The 17073-nt window shown below is 43.1% G+C and overlaps 1 protein-coding gene across 2 annotated transcripts in view; it reads left to right on the top strand.

Moving 5' to 3' along the window:
• The window catches only part of LOC120058520 (amine oxidase [flavin-containing]), a 66043-nt gene extending 52242 nt beyond the window's left edge, over window positions 1-13801 (top strand). For both annotated transcript variants that reach the window (XM_039007240.1, XM_039007239.1), the window contains 11 exons: window positions 1057-1148; window positions 1371-1512; window positions 5499-5648; window positions 6292-6451; window positions 6751-6847; window positions 6964-7017; window positions 7175-7232; window positions 7934-8031; window positions 10228-10339; window positions 10449-10511; window positions 10667-13801. In XM_039007240.1, the coding sequence (XP_038863168.1) occupies window positions 1057-1148; window positions 1371-1512; window positions 5499-5648; window positions 6292-6451; window positions 6751-6847; window positions 6964-7017; window positions 7175-7232; window positions 7934-8031; window positions 10228-10339; window positions 10449-10511; window positions 10667-10822 (1182 nt within the window). In that variant the 3' untranslated portion in view covers window positions 10823-13801. The remainder of the gene's footprint in view (window positions 1-1056; window positions 1149-1370; window positions 1513-5498; window positions 5649-6291; window positions 6452-6750; window positions 6848-6963; window positions 7018-7174; window positions 7233-7933; window positions 8032-10227; window positions 10340-10448; window positions 10512-10666) is intronic.
• Window positions 13802-17073: the final 3272 nt, after the last annotated feature.

Raw genomic sequence — 17073 nt, 5'->3', positions numbered from 1 at the left:
GTTCTAGAATTTAATGGCTATTTTTCTGGATTTTGATATTTAGTGGGTATCGGCCTAATTCTGCTCTACATGTATTATTTGGTGTTTTACATTGTACACGGAGGATATTCTAGCAAAATAATGCATGCAGTCTCAATTTGGTGTTTGTCCCATTTTGTGAATTCTTGATTGGTGAGCGGACCCCAGACCTCACAACCATAGAGGGCAATGGGTTCTATAACTGATTCAAGTATTTTTTGCCAGATCCTAATTGGTATGTCAAATTTTATGTTCCTTTTGATGGCATGGAAGGCCCTTCTTGCCTTGTCTCTCAGATCATTCACAGCTTTGTGGAAGTTACCTGTGGCGCTGATGTTTAGGCCGAGGTATGTACTGTTTTTTTGTTTGCTCTAGGGCAACGGTGTCAAGATGGAATTTGTATTCGTGGTCCTGGGAACTGGACCTTTTTTGGAACACCGTTATATTTGTCTTACTGAGATTTACTATCAGGGCCCAGGTCTGACAGAATCTGTGCGGAAGATCTAGGTGCTGCTGTAGGCCCTCCTTGGTTGTGGACAGAAGCACCAGATCACCAGCAAACAGTAGACATTTGACTTCAGATTCAAGTTGTGTGAGGCCTGGTGCTGCAGACTGTTCTAGTGCCCCTGACAATTTGTTGATATATATGTTGAAGAGGGTGGGGCTTAAGCTGCATCCCTGTCTCACCTCCTGGCCCTTTTTTAACCGCACACTTGTTGCCAATTTTAACCGCACACTTGTTGTTTGTGAACATGGACTTTATAATGTATGTTTTTCCCCCAACACCACTTTCCATCAATTTGTATAGCAGACCCTCATGCCAAATTGAGTCTAAAGCTGTTATGAAATCAACAAATCATGGGAAGACTTTGCCTTTGTTTTGGTGTGTTTGTTTCTCTCTCTCTCGTAACACATTGAGCATCTTTATCTCTCTCTAGGCCGGGCAGCCATCCCTTCCACAACCCCTTGTCCAATCCCAAACCAACCCCTACTTCTGACAACTTGTTGATGCTCCCACCCTCGTACTGTGTGTTCTAGATCCCCAGAGAGGCTCCATGGAGCGCTCCCCATGCTGAGGAGTGGGACAAGATGACCATGAAGCAGCTCTTTGATAAGATCTGCTGGACCAGGTACTGCACTACACTCATTTTACAATACACTCAGGACCATTCAACTCAATGCAGCATGTTTTAGTAATGTACAATTTTGTAATTGTGTGTGTGTGTGTGTGTGTGTGTGTGTGTGTGTGTGTGTGTGTGTGTGTGTGTGTGTGTGTGTGTGTGTGTGTGTGTGTGTGTGTGTGTGTGTGTGTGTGTGTGTGTGTGTGTCTGTGCAACCCCCTCTCCCCACAGTTCTGCGAGGCGGTTCGCCACTCTGTTTGTGAACGTGAATGTGACCTCTGAACCCCACGAGGTGTCTGCCCTGTGGTTCCTCTGGTACATCAAGCAGTGTGGAGGGACCATGAGGATCTTCTCCACCACCAACGGAGGACAGGTACTGTACACACCTTGCTGGCTGACTGGCTGGCTGCCTGGCTAGCTGTCTCTGTCTGTCTTTCTGGCTGACGGATTTTCTGTCTTCCTGCCTGCCTGTCTGTCTCTCTAACTCTGGGGACTGGCTCTTCCATATCCATCCCTCCCTCCACATGGCTGTTCCTGCTCCTTCATTTAGGAACATAATCCCTCCCTTCACATGGCTGTTCCTGCTCCCTCATTTAGGAACATAATCCCTCCATATGGATGTTCCTGGTCGTTCTCTGCTCCCTCATTTAGGAACATAATCTCTCCCTCCACATGGCTGTTCCTGCTCCCTCATTTAGGAACATAATCTCTCCACATGGCTGTTCCTGCTCCTTCATTTAGGAACATAATCTCTCCATATGGATGTCCCTGGTCGTTCCCTGCTCCCCCATTTAGGAACATAATCGCTCCCTTCACATGGCTGTCCCTGCTCCCCCATTTAGGAACATAATCCCTCCCTTCACATGGCTGTCCCTGCTCCCCCATTTAGGAACATAATCCCTCCCTTCACATGGCTGTCCCTGCTCCCCCATTTAGGAACATAATCCCTCCCTTCACATGGCTGTCCCTGCTCCTTCATTTAGGAACATAATTCCTCCCTCCACATGGCTGTTCCTGCTCCCCCATTTAGGAACATAATTCCTCCCTCCACATGGCTGTTCCTGCTCCCCCATTTAGGAACATAATCCCTCCCTTCACATGGCTGTTCCTGCTCCTTCATTTAGGAACATAATCCCTCCCTTCACATGGCTGTTCCTGCTCCCCCATTTAGGAACATAATCCCTCCCTCCACATGGCTGTTCCTGCTCCTTAATTTAGGAACATAATCCCTCCCTTCAGATGGCTGTTCCTGCTCCTTCATTTAGGAACATAATCCCTCCCTCCACATGGCTGTTCATTGTCGTTCCCTACTTCTTCATATAGGAACATAATCCCTCCCTCCACATGGCTGTTCCTGGTTGTTAATTTAGGAGCATAATTCCTCCATATGGCTTTTCCTGCTTCTTCATTTAGGAACATAATCCCTCCCTTCACATGGCTGTTCCTGCTCCTTCATTTAGGAACATAATCCCTTCCTTCACATACCTGTTCCTGCTCCTTCATTTAGGAACATAATCCCTCCCTTCAGATGGCTGTTCCTGCTCCTTCATTTAGGAACATAATCCCTTCCTTCACATGGCTGTTCCTGCTCCTTCATTTAGGAACATAATCCCTCCCTTCACATGGCTGTTCCTGCTCCTTCATTTAGGAACATAATCCCTCCCTCCACATGGCTGTTCCTGCTCCTTCATTTAGGAACATAATTCCTCCATATGGCTTTTCCTGATTCTTCATTTAGGAACATAATCCCTCCCTCCACATGGCTGTTTATTTTCATTCCCAAATACTTCATTTAGGAAGATAATCCCTCCCTCCACATGACTGTTCCAGGGCATTCCTTCCTCCTTCATTTAGAGGCATAATCCCTCCCTCCACATGACTGTTGTTCAGATCCCAGGGAGACACCATTCTTCTTGTTTACTTTGGAATGGCCCCGTTGCCTAGGTAACGGAGGACTGTGACACGTTAGGGTAATTCGAGGATGTTGTTGTGAGTTCACCCACTTTCATTTCCTGTATGGTCTGCCTGTTCTCTGGCTCCGGTGTTGACAGAAGCTCCAGTTCTGTGTTCAAGATCCAGACTCCAGAGAGTCCAGACTCGCTGTATTTCATGTATTGATTCAGTGTGTTGCTTTACCAGGTAGAGCAATAGAAAAGCATGTGAGCGCTAAAGTTAGCTCTCAAGCGTGTGCTTTCCCCTTTTGAAGTCGATTTTAATGCATGCTATGCATAGCGTCGTTGCATATGAGGTTGCACTGCATATACAGTAGGGTCTGAAAGTATTGAACTTTTTTGGCACGGCAGGTTTTATTTTTTATTTCACCTTTCATTAACCAGGTAGGCTATTTGAGAACAAGTTCTCATTTACAACAGCGACGTGGCCAAGATAAAGCAAAGCAGTTTGACACAAACAACAACACAGAGTTACACATGGAATAAACAAGCGTACAGTCAATAATCCAATAGAAAAAAGAGGCCATAGCAGCGAAGTAATTACAATTTAGCAAATTAACACTGGAGTGATAGATGTGCAGGTAGAAATACTGGTGTGCAAAAGAGCAGAAAAGTAAATAAAATAAATATGGGGATGAGGTAAGTAGATTGGATGGGCTATTTACAGATGGGCTATGTACAGCTGCAGCGATCGGTTAGCTGCTCAGATAGCTGATGTTTAAAGTTAGTGAGGGAAATATAAGTCTCCAGCTTCAGCGATTTTTGCAATTCGTTCCAGTCATTGGCAGCAGCGAACTGGAAGGAAAGGCAGCCAAATGAGGTGTTTGCTTTGGGGATGACCAGTGAGATATACCTGCTGGAGCGCGTGCTAGGTATTCAAGTGGTTAGAGCGTTGGGCCAGTAACTGAAAGGTTGCTGGATCAAATCCCAGAGCTGACAAGGTAAAAATCTGTTGTTCTGCCCCTGAACAAGGCAGTTAACCCACTGTTCCCCGGTAGGCCGTCATTGTAAATAAGAATTTGTTCTTAACTGACTTGCCTAATTAAATAAAGGTACATTTTTTTTGACACCATTGATAAAGATGAGCACAAATGATGTATAAAATAAATAATTCAAATACTGAGCTATATTGCATGCTCAAATTATTTTATACTCATGAAATTGCTCAAAGAAAGAGATTTTGTTTAACAAGTAAACACATTTTTAACAAAAAGTAGGAGGCAAAGTGATTGACACCCTGTTTTCAATACCTTACCTTGCGAGGATAACGGAGCCTTTTTCTGAGCCTGAGAGGGACATTAAACCATTCCTCCATATAGAATCCTTCCAGATCCTTGATATCCTTCGTCTGCACTTATGGACTGTCTTCTTGATTTTGTGGCCAATTGTGGATTTTGATGTATGCTTGGGGTTATCTTGCTGGAAGATCCACTTGCAGCCAAGTTTCAGCTTCCTGGCAGAGGCAACCAGATTTTTGGCTAAAATGTCCTTAACAAGGGCCCAAGGACCAGTGGAAGCAAAATAACATAAACGATCCACCACCATATTTTACAGTAGATATTGGGTTATTTTCTGCTGATACATTCTCATTTCGACACAAAACCCACCACTGGTGTCCGTGGCCAAAGAGCTCTATTTTCATGTCATCCAACAAATGTAAATGTCTGGAGTTTGTTAAACAGCGTTGGCACTTGGATTGGAACCGGTGGTTTGGTCAGATGACATGAAAATAGAGCTCTAGGACCAAACTCCCGGAGCATAGGCATTGGCTTAACCTAGCAACACCGTTCGCCTAACCCTCCCCATACACTAGCACACCACAAGCACAGAGCCACGTCTCACAGTCGTGTGATTCCCTCAAATGAAATGATGACAAATACTTTACTCAGTAGGTCACTCCCACTTTGGCCAACTTTGAGTTGTTGATATCTCAGGCTTATATTCGCTGTGCACAATAACCTGGGACCAGGTTATATCCTCACCTCTTTGCTTACAATCATATCATGAGTAACCTAATTAATTACTCGCACAACTTAGAATGCTCTAAACTCTAAGTGTTTTCCATCTTTCTGTGCACCTCAGATCGCACAGGAAACAGAATTCTCAGAGGCATCCACTCATGACAATCCAACCATAAACTGGCTCAAGATGCTGCATTTCACACTGTACTGGACAACCTGACAAAGTAGCAGATGTTTAAATGTTCACATTGTTATACTGAAATTTGTATCAGTTTCATATCAACTAAAGTCTGTAATGTCTTGTGTTTTTCCCAACCCCCTGGAAATCACAGAGATGAGAGACTAGTAGCAGCACAGGGTCAGCCTCAGAGTAGCCCTCTCCTGGAACAGGTCTTATTAGCCTGTATCTGATTGATATGACTGATGATACTGTATTTGCATTTCAGGAGAGGAAGTTTTTGGGAGGTTCCAGCCAGATCAGTGAGTGTATGGCCAAAGAGCTGGGTGAGCGGGTCAAGATGGAGTCTCCTGTCTACAAGATCGACCAGACAGGGGACATGGTCGAGGTCGAGACGCTCAACAAGGAAACATACAAGGTGAGTGAGAGAGCAACCATCTCCAATCCATCAACATAATTACAATCTTGTCAGAGCACATTCCACTGAGTAGGAGCCCACTGATTTCAGGTTGTGCCTATGCTGCCATCTAGAGCTTGTTTGTTCATAATACGTGGCACCTCATGATGTGGCCCATGTTATGACTGCTGTACATTTGCATTCTAGAACTCCTGGAACATTCTAGGAATCATTCATTCAACCATACAACTCACTAAGCTTACAGAGCCCCTTAGACATTCATGTTTGCCCATCAGTAAATTCCTATAGCTTTTGACAGTGTGTGTGTTCGTGTGTTTGTGTTTATGTGCATGCGCGTGCACATATGTGTAAGCCAGATGGATTGTTGTCAGTAAGCTGGTCTTCATCTCTCTGTCCAGGCTACATCCTCTCCCCCAGATAAAACCCATTAAGCAGTAGCATAGAGCTGCTTAGCCACCGGGGTGGACTGGAGATGTACACGCTACCCACTGGGCACAGACCTCAATTCAACTGCTATTCCACATTGGTTCAGTGTAATTTCATTGAAATGACGTGGAAACAACGTTGATTCAACCAGTGTGTGCCCAGTGGGTAGACACTACACACTACACGGGCCTCAACTCTTGTGTTTTGTTTCTCCCAGGCCAAGTATGTGATTGTGGCGACCCCTCCTGGTCTGAACTTGAAGATGCACTTCAAACCCGAGCTGCCCCCTCTCAGAAACCAGCTGATCCACAGGGTCCCCATGGGCTCTGTCATCAAATGTATTGTCTACTACAGAGAGAACTTCTGGAGGAAGAAAGGTAACAAGGGAGGGAGGGAGGGAGGGAGGGAGGGAGGGAGGGAGGGAGGGAGGGAGGGAGGGAGGGAGGGAGGGAGGGAGGGAGGGAGGGTCCATGGGCTCTGTCATCAATTGTATGGTCTACTATGGAGAGAACTTAAGTGATAATCTCCTCCTCTCCTCTTCTCCTCATCTCTGATCCTCCTTCTCCTCTCCTCCTCATCCCTGATCCTCTCTCTCTTCTCCTCATCCCTGATCCTCTTTCTCCTCTCTTCCTGTCCTCCTTCTCTCCTGCATCATTCTCCTTTCTCTCTCTCTCAGGGTACTGTGGCACTATGGTGATCGAGGAGGAAGAGGCACCCATTGGCTTGACTCTGGATGACACAAAGCCCGATGGGACTGTGCCCGCCATTATGGGGTAAACGCATAACTTTAGTTTCCTGTATTCCAACATGATTACCCATAGAGAATGAGAAACTGTGGTTTACTTAGTGGCATTACTGTAACTTTATTTCTCCTGTTCCTATGCCTTAGCTTCATCCTGGCCCGCAAGTGCAGGAAGCTATGTGGACTGACGAAAGAGGAGAGGTGAACCTCTGTCTTGCTGTTTCTCATGTTCAGTCCCTACAGTGTGTTTTACATCACTTCCTCATGTGTATACTATGCTAGTATGCATGTGTATCAGCATTAAGAGTTTAACCCTATCCCTTCCTTAACCCTTAAAGATGGTTGTTCCCCCCTGTAGGAAGAAGAGGATCTGTGAGATCTACTCCAGAGTGCTGGGCTCAGAGGAGGCTTTGCATGTGAGTGGAACCACTGCTGCTACTACTACTACTGCTACTACTACTGCTACTGCTGCTACTACTAACCCCCAGCCCGATACGAGTACCAACCCCCAGCCTGATGCGAGTACCAACCCCCAGCCTGATGCGAGTACCAATCCCCAGCCTGATGCGAGTACCAATCCCCAGCCTGATGCGAGTACCAATCCCCAGCCTGATGCGAGTACCAATCCCCAGCCTGATGCGAGTACCAATCCCCAGCCTGATGCGAGTGCCAATCCCCAGCCTGATGCGAGTACCAATCCCCAGCCTGATGCGAGTACCAATCCCCAGCCTGATGCGAGTACTAACCCCCAGCCAGATACGAGTACTAACCCCCAGCCCGATACGAGTACTAACCCCCAGCCCGATATGAGTACTAACCCCCAGCCCGATACGAGTACTAACCCCCAGCCCGATATGCCTACTAACCCCCGGCCCGATACGAGTACTAACCCCCAGCCCGATATGAGTACTAACCCCCAGCCCGATCCGAGACCCCCAGCCCGATACGAGTACTAACCCCCAGCCCGATATGCCTACTAACCCCCAGCCCGATACGAGTACTAACCCCCAGCCCGATATGCCTACTAACCCCCAGCCCGATCCGAGACCCCCAGCCCGATACGAGTACTAACCCCCAGCCCGATATGAGTACTAACCCCCAGCCCTCTCTGTCCCAGCCTGTGCACTATGAGGAGAAGAACTGGTGTGAGGAGGAGTATTCTGGAGGCTGCTACACTGCTTACTTCCCCCCTGGTATACTCACCCAGTACGGCAAGTAAGTAACAGACACACCCAGGCACACACACACACACACAAACAGTGATTCATATGTTGATGATGTAAAGAATATTTGCTGGTCTGTGGTGTGTAATGAGGAGCAACCAGACGCTGCACTTGACGCATTTATGAAACGACTTATTCCAGTTACTAATTTATTTTATTTCACCTTTTATTTATTTTTATTTCACTAATAAGCACGCACCCATTAAGAAAATGACTGTACAAACTGTTAAATCACCTTGGATTAATGAGGAATTGAAAAATTGTATGGTTGAGAGGCAAAAGTTATGGCAATTAAGTTTTTTATTTATTTTACTGAGCAAGTCAGTTAAGAACAAATTCTTATTTTCAATGACGGCCTTGGAACAATGGGTTAACTGCCTTGTTCAGGGGCAGAAAGATCGATTTTTTTATTTTGTCAGCTCTGGGATTTGAACTTGCAACCTTTTGGTTGCTAGTCCAATGCTTTAACCACTAGGCTACCTGCCGCCCCAAGTCTGGCAGCCCAACTGATTGGCGAATGTACGGCAAATTAAGAAATTATGTGACTAAACTAAGTAAAAAGAAAAGAAACTACACTATGTAACAAAGATAAATTATATAAAGAATGATAGTTAAAAGTTTTGGGGCACCTTAAATTACATTTTGGGGAAAAAAGTCAACTCTGCTCCTTCATTCATTGCATCAGATGGCTCATTCATCACAAAGCCCACTGATATTGCCAACTACTTGAATTACCTTTTCATTGGCAAGACAAGCAAACTTAGGCATGACATCAACAAACACTGACACTACACATCCAAGTATATCGGACCAAATTATGAAAGACAAGAATTGTACTTTTGAATTCCGTAAAGTCAGTGTGGAAGAGGTGAAAAAATGATTGTTGTCTATCAACAATGAAAGCCACTGGGGTCTGACAATCTGGATGGAAAATTACTGAGGATAATAGCAAACGATGTTGCCACTCCTATTTGTCACATCTTCAATTGAAGCCTACTAGAGAGCGTGTGCCCTCAGGCCTAGAGGGAAGCTAAAGTCATTTCGCTGCCCAAGAATAGTAAAGGCCCCTTTACTAGTAAACTTCTGTATTTTTTTTTTGACCAGATACAATGCTATTTTACAGTAAACAAATTGACAACAGAATTTCAGCACACATATAGGGAAGGACACTCAACAAGCACAGCACTTACACAAATGACTGATGATGGGCTGAGAGAAATTGATGATAAAATGATTGTGGGGGCTGTCTTGTTAGACTTCAGTGCAGTTTTTGACATTATTGATCATAGTCTACTGCTGTAAAAATGTATTTGTTATGGCTTTACACCCCCTGCTATATTATGGATAAAGAGTTACTTGTCTAACAGAAAACAGAGGGTGTTCTTTAATGGAAGCCTATCAAATATAATCCAGTTAGAATCAGGGTAGCTGTTTAGGCCCCTTGCTTTTAAATGTTTTTCTAAGGACATGCCACTGACTTTGAGTAAAGCCAGAGTGTCTATGTATGCGGATGACTCAACACTATACACATCCGCTACCACAGTGACTGAAATGACTGCAACACTCAACAAAGAGCTGCAGTTAGTTTCAGAGTGGGTGGCAAGGAATAAGTTAGCCCTAAATATATCTAAAACTAAAAGCATTGTATTTGGAACAAAACACCCACTAAACCTCAACTAAATCTTGTAATAAATAATGTGGAAATTGAGCACGTTGAGATGACTAAACTGCTTGGAGTAATACTAGACTGTAAACTGTCATGGTCAAAACATATTGATGCAGTAGTAGCTAAGATGGGGAGAAGTCTGTCTATAATAAAGCAATGCTCATCACTACTTTTATTTATGAGAGGTATTGGCATGTTGAATGCACAGAGCTGTCTGTCTAAACTACTGGCACACAGCTCAGATACCCATGCATACCCCACAATACATGCCACAAGAGGTCTCTTCACAGTCCCCAAGTCCAGAACAGACTATGGGAGGCACACAGTACTACATAGAGCCATGACTACATGGAACTCTATTCCACATCAAGTAACTGACGCAAGCAGTAAAATTAGATTTAAAAAATAGATAAAAAAACATCTTATGGAACAAGCAGCTAATGGGGATTCATAATAAATAAAAATACACACTGTGTGACCTATATCTCTCCTTCTCCCTCCTCTCCTTCCCCCTCTGTGTAGGGTTCTCAGGGAGCCAGTAGGCAGGCTGTACTTTGCAGGAACAGAGACAGCTACTGAGTGGAGTGGCTACATGGAGGGGGCTGTTCAGGCTGGGGAGAGGGCCGCCAGAGAGGTGAGAGCCTTCATCATCATCATCATAATAATACATGTATTTATTTCATATACCCCCCTCCCTCTTGTGTATTGTTTTAGTATTATAAATTAATTCATTGTTGTTCCAGGTCATGTGTGCAATGGGCAGGATTCCACAGAGTCAGATCTGGCAAACAGAGCCTGAGTCAGTGGTAAGGATTCAATGCCACCCAAAACAATGGATACTTAAGTCACATACCAAACTCATTTGGGTTAAAATGTAAAGTATCTAAAGGACATTATAGAATGTAGACCTAACTTAGTGCTCTCCAAACTCTCTCCCCCATCTCCTCTCTCTCTCTAACAGGAAGTCCCAGCACTCCCGTTTGTCACCACCTTCTGGGAGCGAAACCTTCCATCTGTGGGCGGGTTCATCAACTTCCTGGGCGTAGCCTCCGTACTGTCTGTTGCCACTGCAGCAGGCATGTTGGCCTATCAGAAGGGGCTTCTCACACGGAGCTAAACCTAAACACCTCCCACCTCCTTCTCTCCTGCATCTCCAGAGGGCAATTCTCTAACGGCACACTATTCCCTTTACAATGCACTCCTTTTGACCACAGCTAGAGTAGTGCTCCACTTTTGACCACATAGAGTTCTGGTCTAAAGTAATGTACTTTATAGGAAACAGGTTGCCATGTGAGACGTTGCCACTCTGTGTCATAGGCCTTGGTAAAGACTGTTCAGCTCTGTCATTCACTACTGTACCATCCATTGTTCTAAAAACCTCCATCCTCCACAGTGTCTCAACACAGGATCTCTCAAGACCAGCTCACAATAATATTGTCTGTTCTGCTAAGATTGCTCTTTGATACCTGAGATGGGAGATGAGAGAGAAAATCCCTAGCCAAAAATAAGTCTGTGATTCAGACTCTCAAACCAATGAAGGATGACAACGAAATCAGTTATTAAAACAGTAGCTTTCCCAATGACATTATTATTCACAAATCTGCATTGACTGTTTGAGAATGTGTGTTAATTACCTCTGCTGATTTTAGGTGCTGACTAATCTGATCTATAATGTCATAGAAACTGTAACCAGCTCTAAGATTAAGTTTAGTAACAGTTTAGCAACGGCATAATATTGTCAGAATACCTGTGTTATTAATGTATCCAGAATCCTGCATCCAGAGATGTTGTGTCTCCGTTACGCTGCTGTCAACAGTCATAGTAATCCTTGTAAAGAGAATGGGAAAATGTTTTATGTATTTTCAGGATTAGATGATTTAATTCATTGCTGTTGTATTATAATCTCCTATGAGTATATTTTAAATATTATGCATTTCATTAGATTTTTTTCCAATGAGGCTCGATCCTCGATGATAGTCATGAACTGTATTTTGAAGTTACCCATTTAGAGTCCATCATTTTATTGTCTGGGACCATTTTTAAGAATACCGAACAAACAAAAAATACTAAGAATATTACTACAGTAATACAAAAATATGATATTCTCTCATCTATGATTTCAGTAGGTAGATCTCCATCCATTATTTCACACAACCTGTGTGCACATGTGTGCGTGCATGTGTAATTATTATTAATTAAGACTTTATTTGTAACCGTTCTATTTAAATGCTCTCATTGATACATATTGATTGATCATAGAAATATTTAAGGCTGTATTTATTTAGCCGCCTACCCGTTAACCAGCTAAATAAACAATGCCTATATTTCAACTTATCGTATTGATTCTCCCATGTATTTCTGCTGAAGCCAGAGCATACCCTATGGAAGAGGCACATCATTTACCAGAAAGTAGCCTTGTAGTTTTAGAATTTTTGTAGACTTTTTGAATGGTCTTCAATGGGCAAAAATGTAAGGCAATGGTCTTCAAGCTAAATACTTCATAAAAGTAAAGTAAATGCGGAAGTAAATTCATCCACAAACACAAATATAATTTTATACACATCTTAAATGATCGCTTTAATTTTTTTTAAATGATGTAATTATCAAGCCCATTCAAAAGATTAGGGGACATCACCTCGAAGTAATGCAGAAGGTGTGGTTACTTTCAGAGGGTATTGAGCTTGCTTCTAACTACAGCTAATCTGCCCATGATACTGAATAAGTCCAGTTTCACAGTATTTTCAGCAGATATTCTTCTCTTCGCCTAACAAATATGTATGAAACAGATTTCTATCCAATAATAAAGATTCCTCAACAAAAACAAAAAAACAAGACAACAGTGGAAGAAAATAAAATGTGAGTGAAATAACATCAATATCTAGATCTATAGATGCACAGAATTACTGCTCTGAGAATCAACCTGTAAGACCATCCGTTCTGAAGCGTACGGTCGGTCGGTCGTACAGTGAGTGGTGGAACATTGTGGTGTTGTCCCTAAAGACGTGTGCGTACGTCGTGAGTGTAGTCCATCTTGCCTTAATATAAGTTGTGGTGTTTTGACATTTTTCAAGTGCCTGTGTGACTGACACTCATTCCCCGTCCCCCGTCCCGCTGTACCCCCTGTCTGGTTCATTTGGCGTTAACTAGAGCTCATTGGCCACTTTTGGATTGAGTGCTCGTTCTGATATGTCTTAATTTTTTTTTTACACTTGTGTATTGTTACTGTTTTGCTAGATATTGCTGCACTGTTGGAGCTAGAAACATAAGCGTTATGCTGCACCTGCGATAACATCTGCAAAAATGTGTACGTGACCAATAAATTGTGATTTGATTTTGACACCTTCTTAGGCCAATGACTGAGCTCTGTTTCCGGCAGGCGAGCGTCTGAGGCTGAACAAACAATCATGCTAACATCCATGATGCTACACTTAGCTTTCTGGCACCAGTTGTGTATGTGTGAATCTTAAAATGGCAGACTGTGAACTGTGTAAATCCGCCCATACATCTCTAGCTAAACTCTCTATCTAGATGTTCTGTAGTGTTGTTATTGCTGTACTCCTCAGATATGCTATCTATCCCTTAGCTTAGCTTACATCCTACCTTGACACTAAACTTGAACCCCTACCCCCAGGCTCCAAGCGTTTCTTCTTTTTGCATTTGATTCACCTCAAAGTAACTTTTGCTCAGAGGCCTGGTTGTAACCAGAATCAGATGAGTAGGGATTGGACCATGATGTCAAGAAAGATCTCAACATTCTCAAAGAAGTATAGTAGAAGAACAGTCTGTTTGTTCTGATGGAAAACTAGTGAACGGAAGTACAGGAACCAACTGGAAACAGCTGCTCCCTGGTGTCCTGGATGACATCATCAGTGTCCTGGTTCCCTGTGTGACATCATCAGTGTCCTGGTTCCCAGTATGACATCATCAGTGTCTAATCCCTCTGTGAGACTGCTTCTAGGCCTGACACGGTCTGTTCTATTCCGTCCCTCTCAATGGCTGGCTGTGTGTGAAATGTCATACCTTCTAATCGTCTAATTGCATTCTTTGATGTCTAAATGATTCCTCTACAAAGCTGGTGATAAAAACATTGAATTTACCTCCTACTGGTCTCTCTCTGGGTCATTTGTCTAGTGTGTGTGTGTGTGTGTGTGTGTTTGTTACTATTATCATGTATTTCTCATGTTTTTTATTTCTCTGTCTTTAAAACGGATATGAATGCAGAATCTATCACCAAGGCAATAGACAGGACTTGTTAACAGTGTTGTCGGTCCTGCCACAGCCAGGTTCCTGATAGGCAATATTGCAGTCAGTCTTCTCTGTAACATAAGCCTACTGCAGTCTCACAAACATTTGCCCAGAACGTGTTAAAGCTCTTTGCTGGAAGCCCAAGTCTCGGTAACTAAACCAGATTACACACACACACACACGTGCCAGTCTGTGATTGCACAACCTTCTGGCTGTCAAAAATTAGATTGGAGTATTGCAACCTTTTAAATCAGAGGCAGATGCTTACACCCATCCTCCATTCCTGTCCACAGTGCCCTAGCAAAACCGGAACTTATCATGGGGACATGGGGTCAACATCTGGAGACCACAGACTATGGTTCATGGTTATGCACGCACGCACACACACACACACACACACACACACACACACTCACACTCACACTCACACTGCCTAGGGGTTAGTGATGGAATAGGGGTGTGCCACTCGGGAGGCCGTTGAACGTCTAATTCTGAAGAGAGACTGTGAGAGCTTGTAGAGCTACCAAGGGGGGAAAAGCCTGCATAGCAACCATTGTTTTGCCATAGCAACCTACAAAGTGCTGGAACTATCAACCAGCCCTTGGGTAGTTTTGCTTTACATGGCAGTCAATATGAGTAGAACTAACGACCAGAGAACGCCTAAAATTGCACTTTACAACCAATGTTAGTGAATGTAGCATCACATTTTGTTGAAACGTTTATGGTTTGGGAAAGAATCTTGCTTTTTAATGATGGTATAATAAAATAATCAATATATTTATTAATTATTTTATAGTGCTACTTAAAATATCTGACATCAATACTTTAAAAAATGTATATGATTATATTTATTGTTACTGTATTTAAGTGTGTCTGTGTGTCCCTGATTTCACTCTCCACGCTGTTAGTTTGTAGTGATACCCCTTCAAAAAACAGCCCCTTCCCACAATGACATCACATTCAGGAAGTGTCAATCATTCTTTGGGCGGGAAAACAACAGCGCAATGCTAACTATGTATCAACACTCGGTTTTATCTATATTTTAATGTTTCATGATGTTAGTCAGTATTTCTGAATCATACATTTCTAACATGTTAGGCTAGATTATTATACCCTGATGAAGGGTATAGGTTATACCCTGATGAAGACAGCTTGGCTGTCGAAACGTTGGATATTACATTTTTGTATCTGAGCTCCTAGAGTGTGCGGCTCTCCTTTATTTTCAAGGCTACATTAGATGAACATGTTATAACATTTTATAATTTCAAAATATGTTTGACAGAAAAGTTTAAATTCTCTTCAAGTGTTCACCATTATGCTAGCTGGATCTTGATTGCTAACTTAGCCTACAAATTTCGACCATGTTAGGCATATATACCTAACAGGGTGGAACATGCAACTAACATGGTGGAAATTTGGTCAGAAAAGATAGAAAATGATTTACTTATGTCAATATTTATTACAATTTATATAATGAATTTATATGTTATGTGTATTTATATATATATATTTGTTTCTAATTACATTAAAATTATTAGGCCTATTTACATTGACATAAATGTGACACAGTACCAGTCAAAGGTTTGGACACACCTACTCATTCAAGGGTTTTTCTTTATTTTTATTATTTCCTACATTGTAGAATAATGAAGACATCAAAACTATGAAATGACACTTATGGAATCATGTAATAACCAAAAAGTGTTAAACAAATAGCTATTTATTAAATAGAGTCATAGAAGTCAATGAATAGCATCCGGGGACAACGCCTACATCCACTGAATACAAAATGGTCAAAATGCATAAAATTCTCTTTGAGATCGACATTTTACACAATATAAAAGGTGTTATTTCCTGGGGACAGAAAAGGCACATCATAACTGGAAAGACCCTATGATCACTTGGCTACATAGCTGATGCCTGCTGGACTGTTCATTAATCACGGTACTCCGTTTAGTTTATGTTGTTTATCTGTCAGCCCCAGCCTTGAACTCAGGCCCTGTGTGTAGTTAACTGACCCTCTCTGCCCATTCATCGCCATTTTACCTGTTGTTGCTGTCTTAGCTGATTAACTGTTGTTGTCTTACCCGTTGTTGTCTTAGCTAGCTCTCCCAATCAACACCTGTGATTGCTTTATGCCTCACTGTATTGCTCTCTCTAATGTCAATGTGCCTTATATACTGTTGTTTAGGATAGTTATCATTGTTTTAGTTCACTGCAGAGCCCCTAGACCCACTCAACATGCCTCAGATACCTCTTTTGTCCCACCTCCCACACATGCGGTGACCTCACTCAGCATAACTAGTGCGTCCAGAGATGCAACCTCTCTTATGGTCACTCAATGCCTAGGTTTATCTCCACTGTACCCACACCCTATTATACCCCTGTCTGTACATTATGCCCTGAGTCTATCCTACCACGCCCAGAAATCTGCTCCTTAAATTCTCTGTCCCCAACGCACAAGACAACCAGTTTTGACAGCCTTTAGCCGTACCCTCATCCTACTCCTCCTCTGTTCCTCGGGTGATGTGGGGATTAACCCAGGCCCTGCGTGTCCCCAGGTGCTCTCATTTGTTGACTTCTGTAACCGTAAAAACCTTGGTTTCATGCATGTTAACATCAGAAGCCTCCCCCCTAAGTTTGTTATACTCACCGCTTTAGCACACTGTGCCAACCCTGATGTCCTTGCCATGTCTGAATCCTGGCTTAGGAAGGCCACCAAAAATTCAGAGATGTCCACCCCTAACCACTACATTTTCCGTCAAGATAGAACTGCCAAACAGGGAGGAGTTGCAATCTACTGAAGGGATAGCCTGCAAAGTTCTGTCATACTTTCCAGGTCTATGCCCAAACAGTTCGAGCTTCTAAATTTAAATGTTAATCTCTCCAGAAAGACCCCCCTCAGCTCCCAGCTGTGCCCTGGACACCATATGTGAATTGATTGCCCCCCATCTATCTTCAGAGTTCATTCTGTTAGGTGTCCTAAACTGGGATATGCTTAACACCCCGGCAGTCCTACAATCTAAGGTAGATGCCCTCAATCTCACACAAATTATCAAGGAACCCACCAGCTACAACCTTACCCCTGCTGTTTTCAATCAGGATCTCAGCGATCACTGCCTC

The sequence above is a fragment of the Salvelinus namaycush genome, chromosome 13 (assembly GCF_016432855.1).
Source record: "Salvelinus namaycush isolate Seneca chromosome 13, SaNama_1.0, whole genome shotgun sequence".
In the NCBI taxonomy this organism is placed as follows: Eukaryota; Metazoa; Chordata; class Actinopteri; order Salmoniformes; family Salmonidae; genus Salvelinus; species Salvelinus namaycush.
Note: the sequence above shows the minus strand (reverse complement) of the source record. Positions and strands in the feature narration are given on the sequence as shown.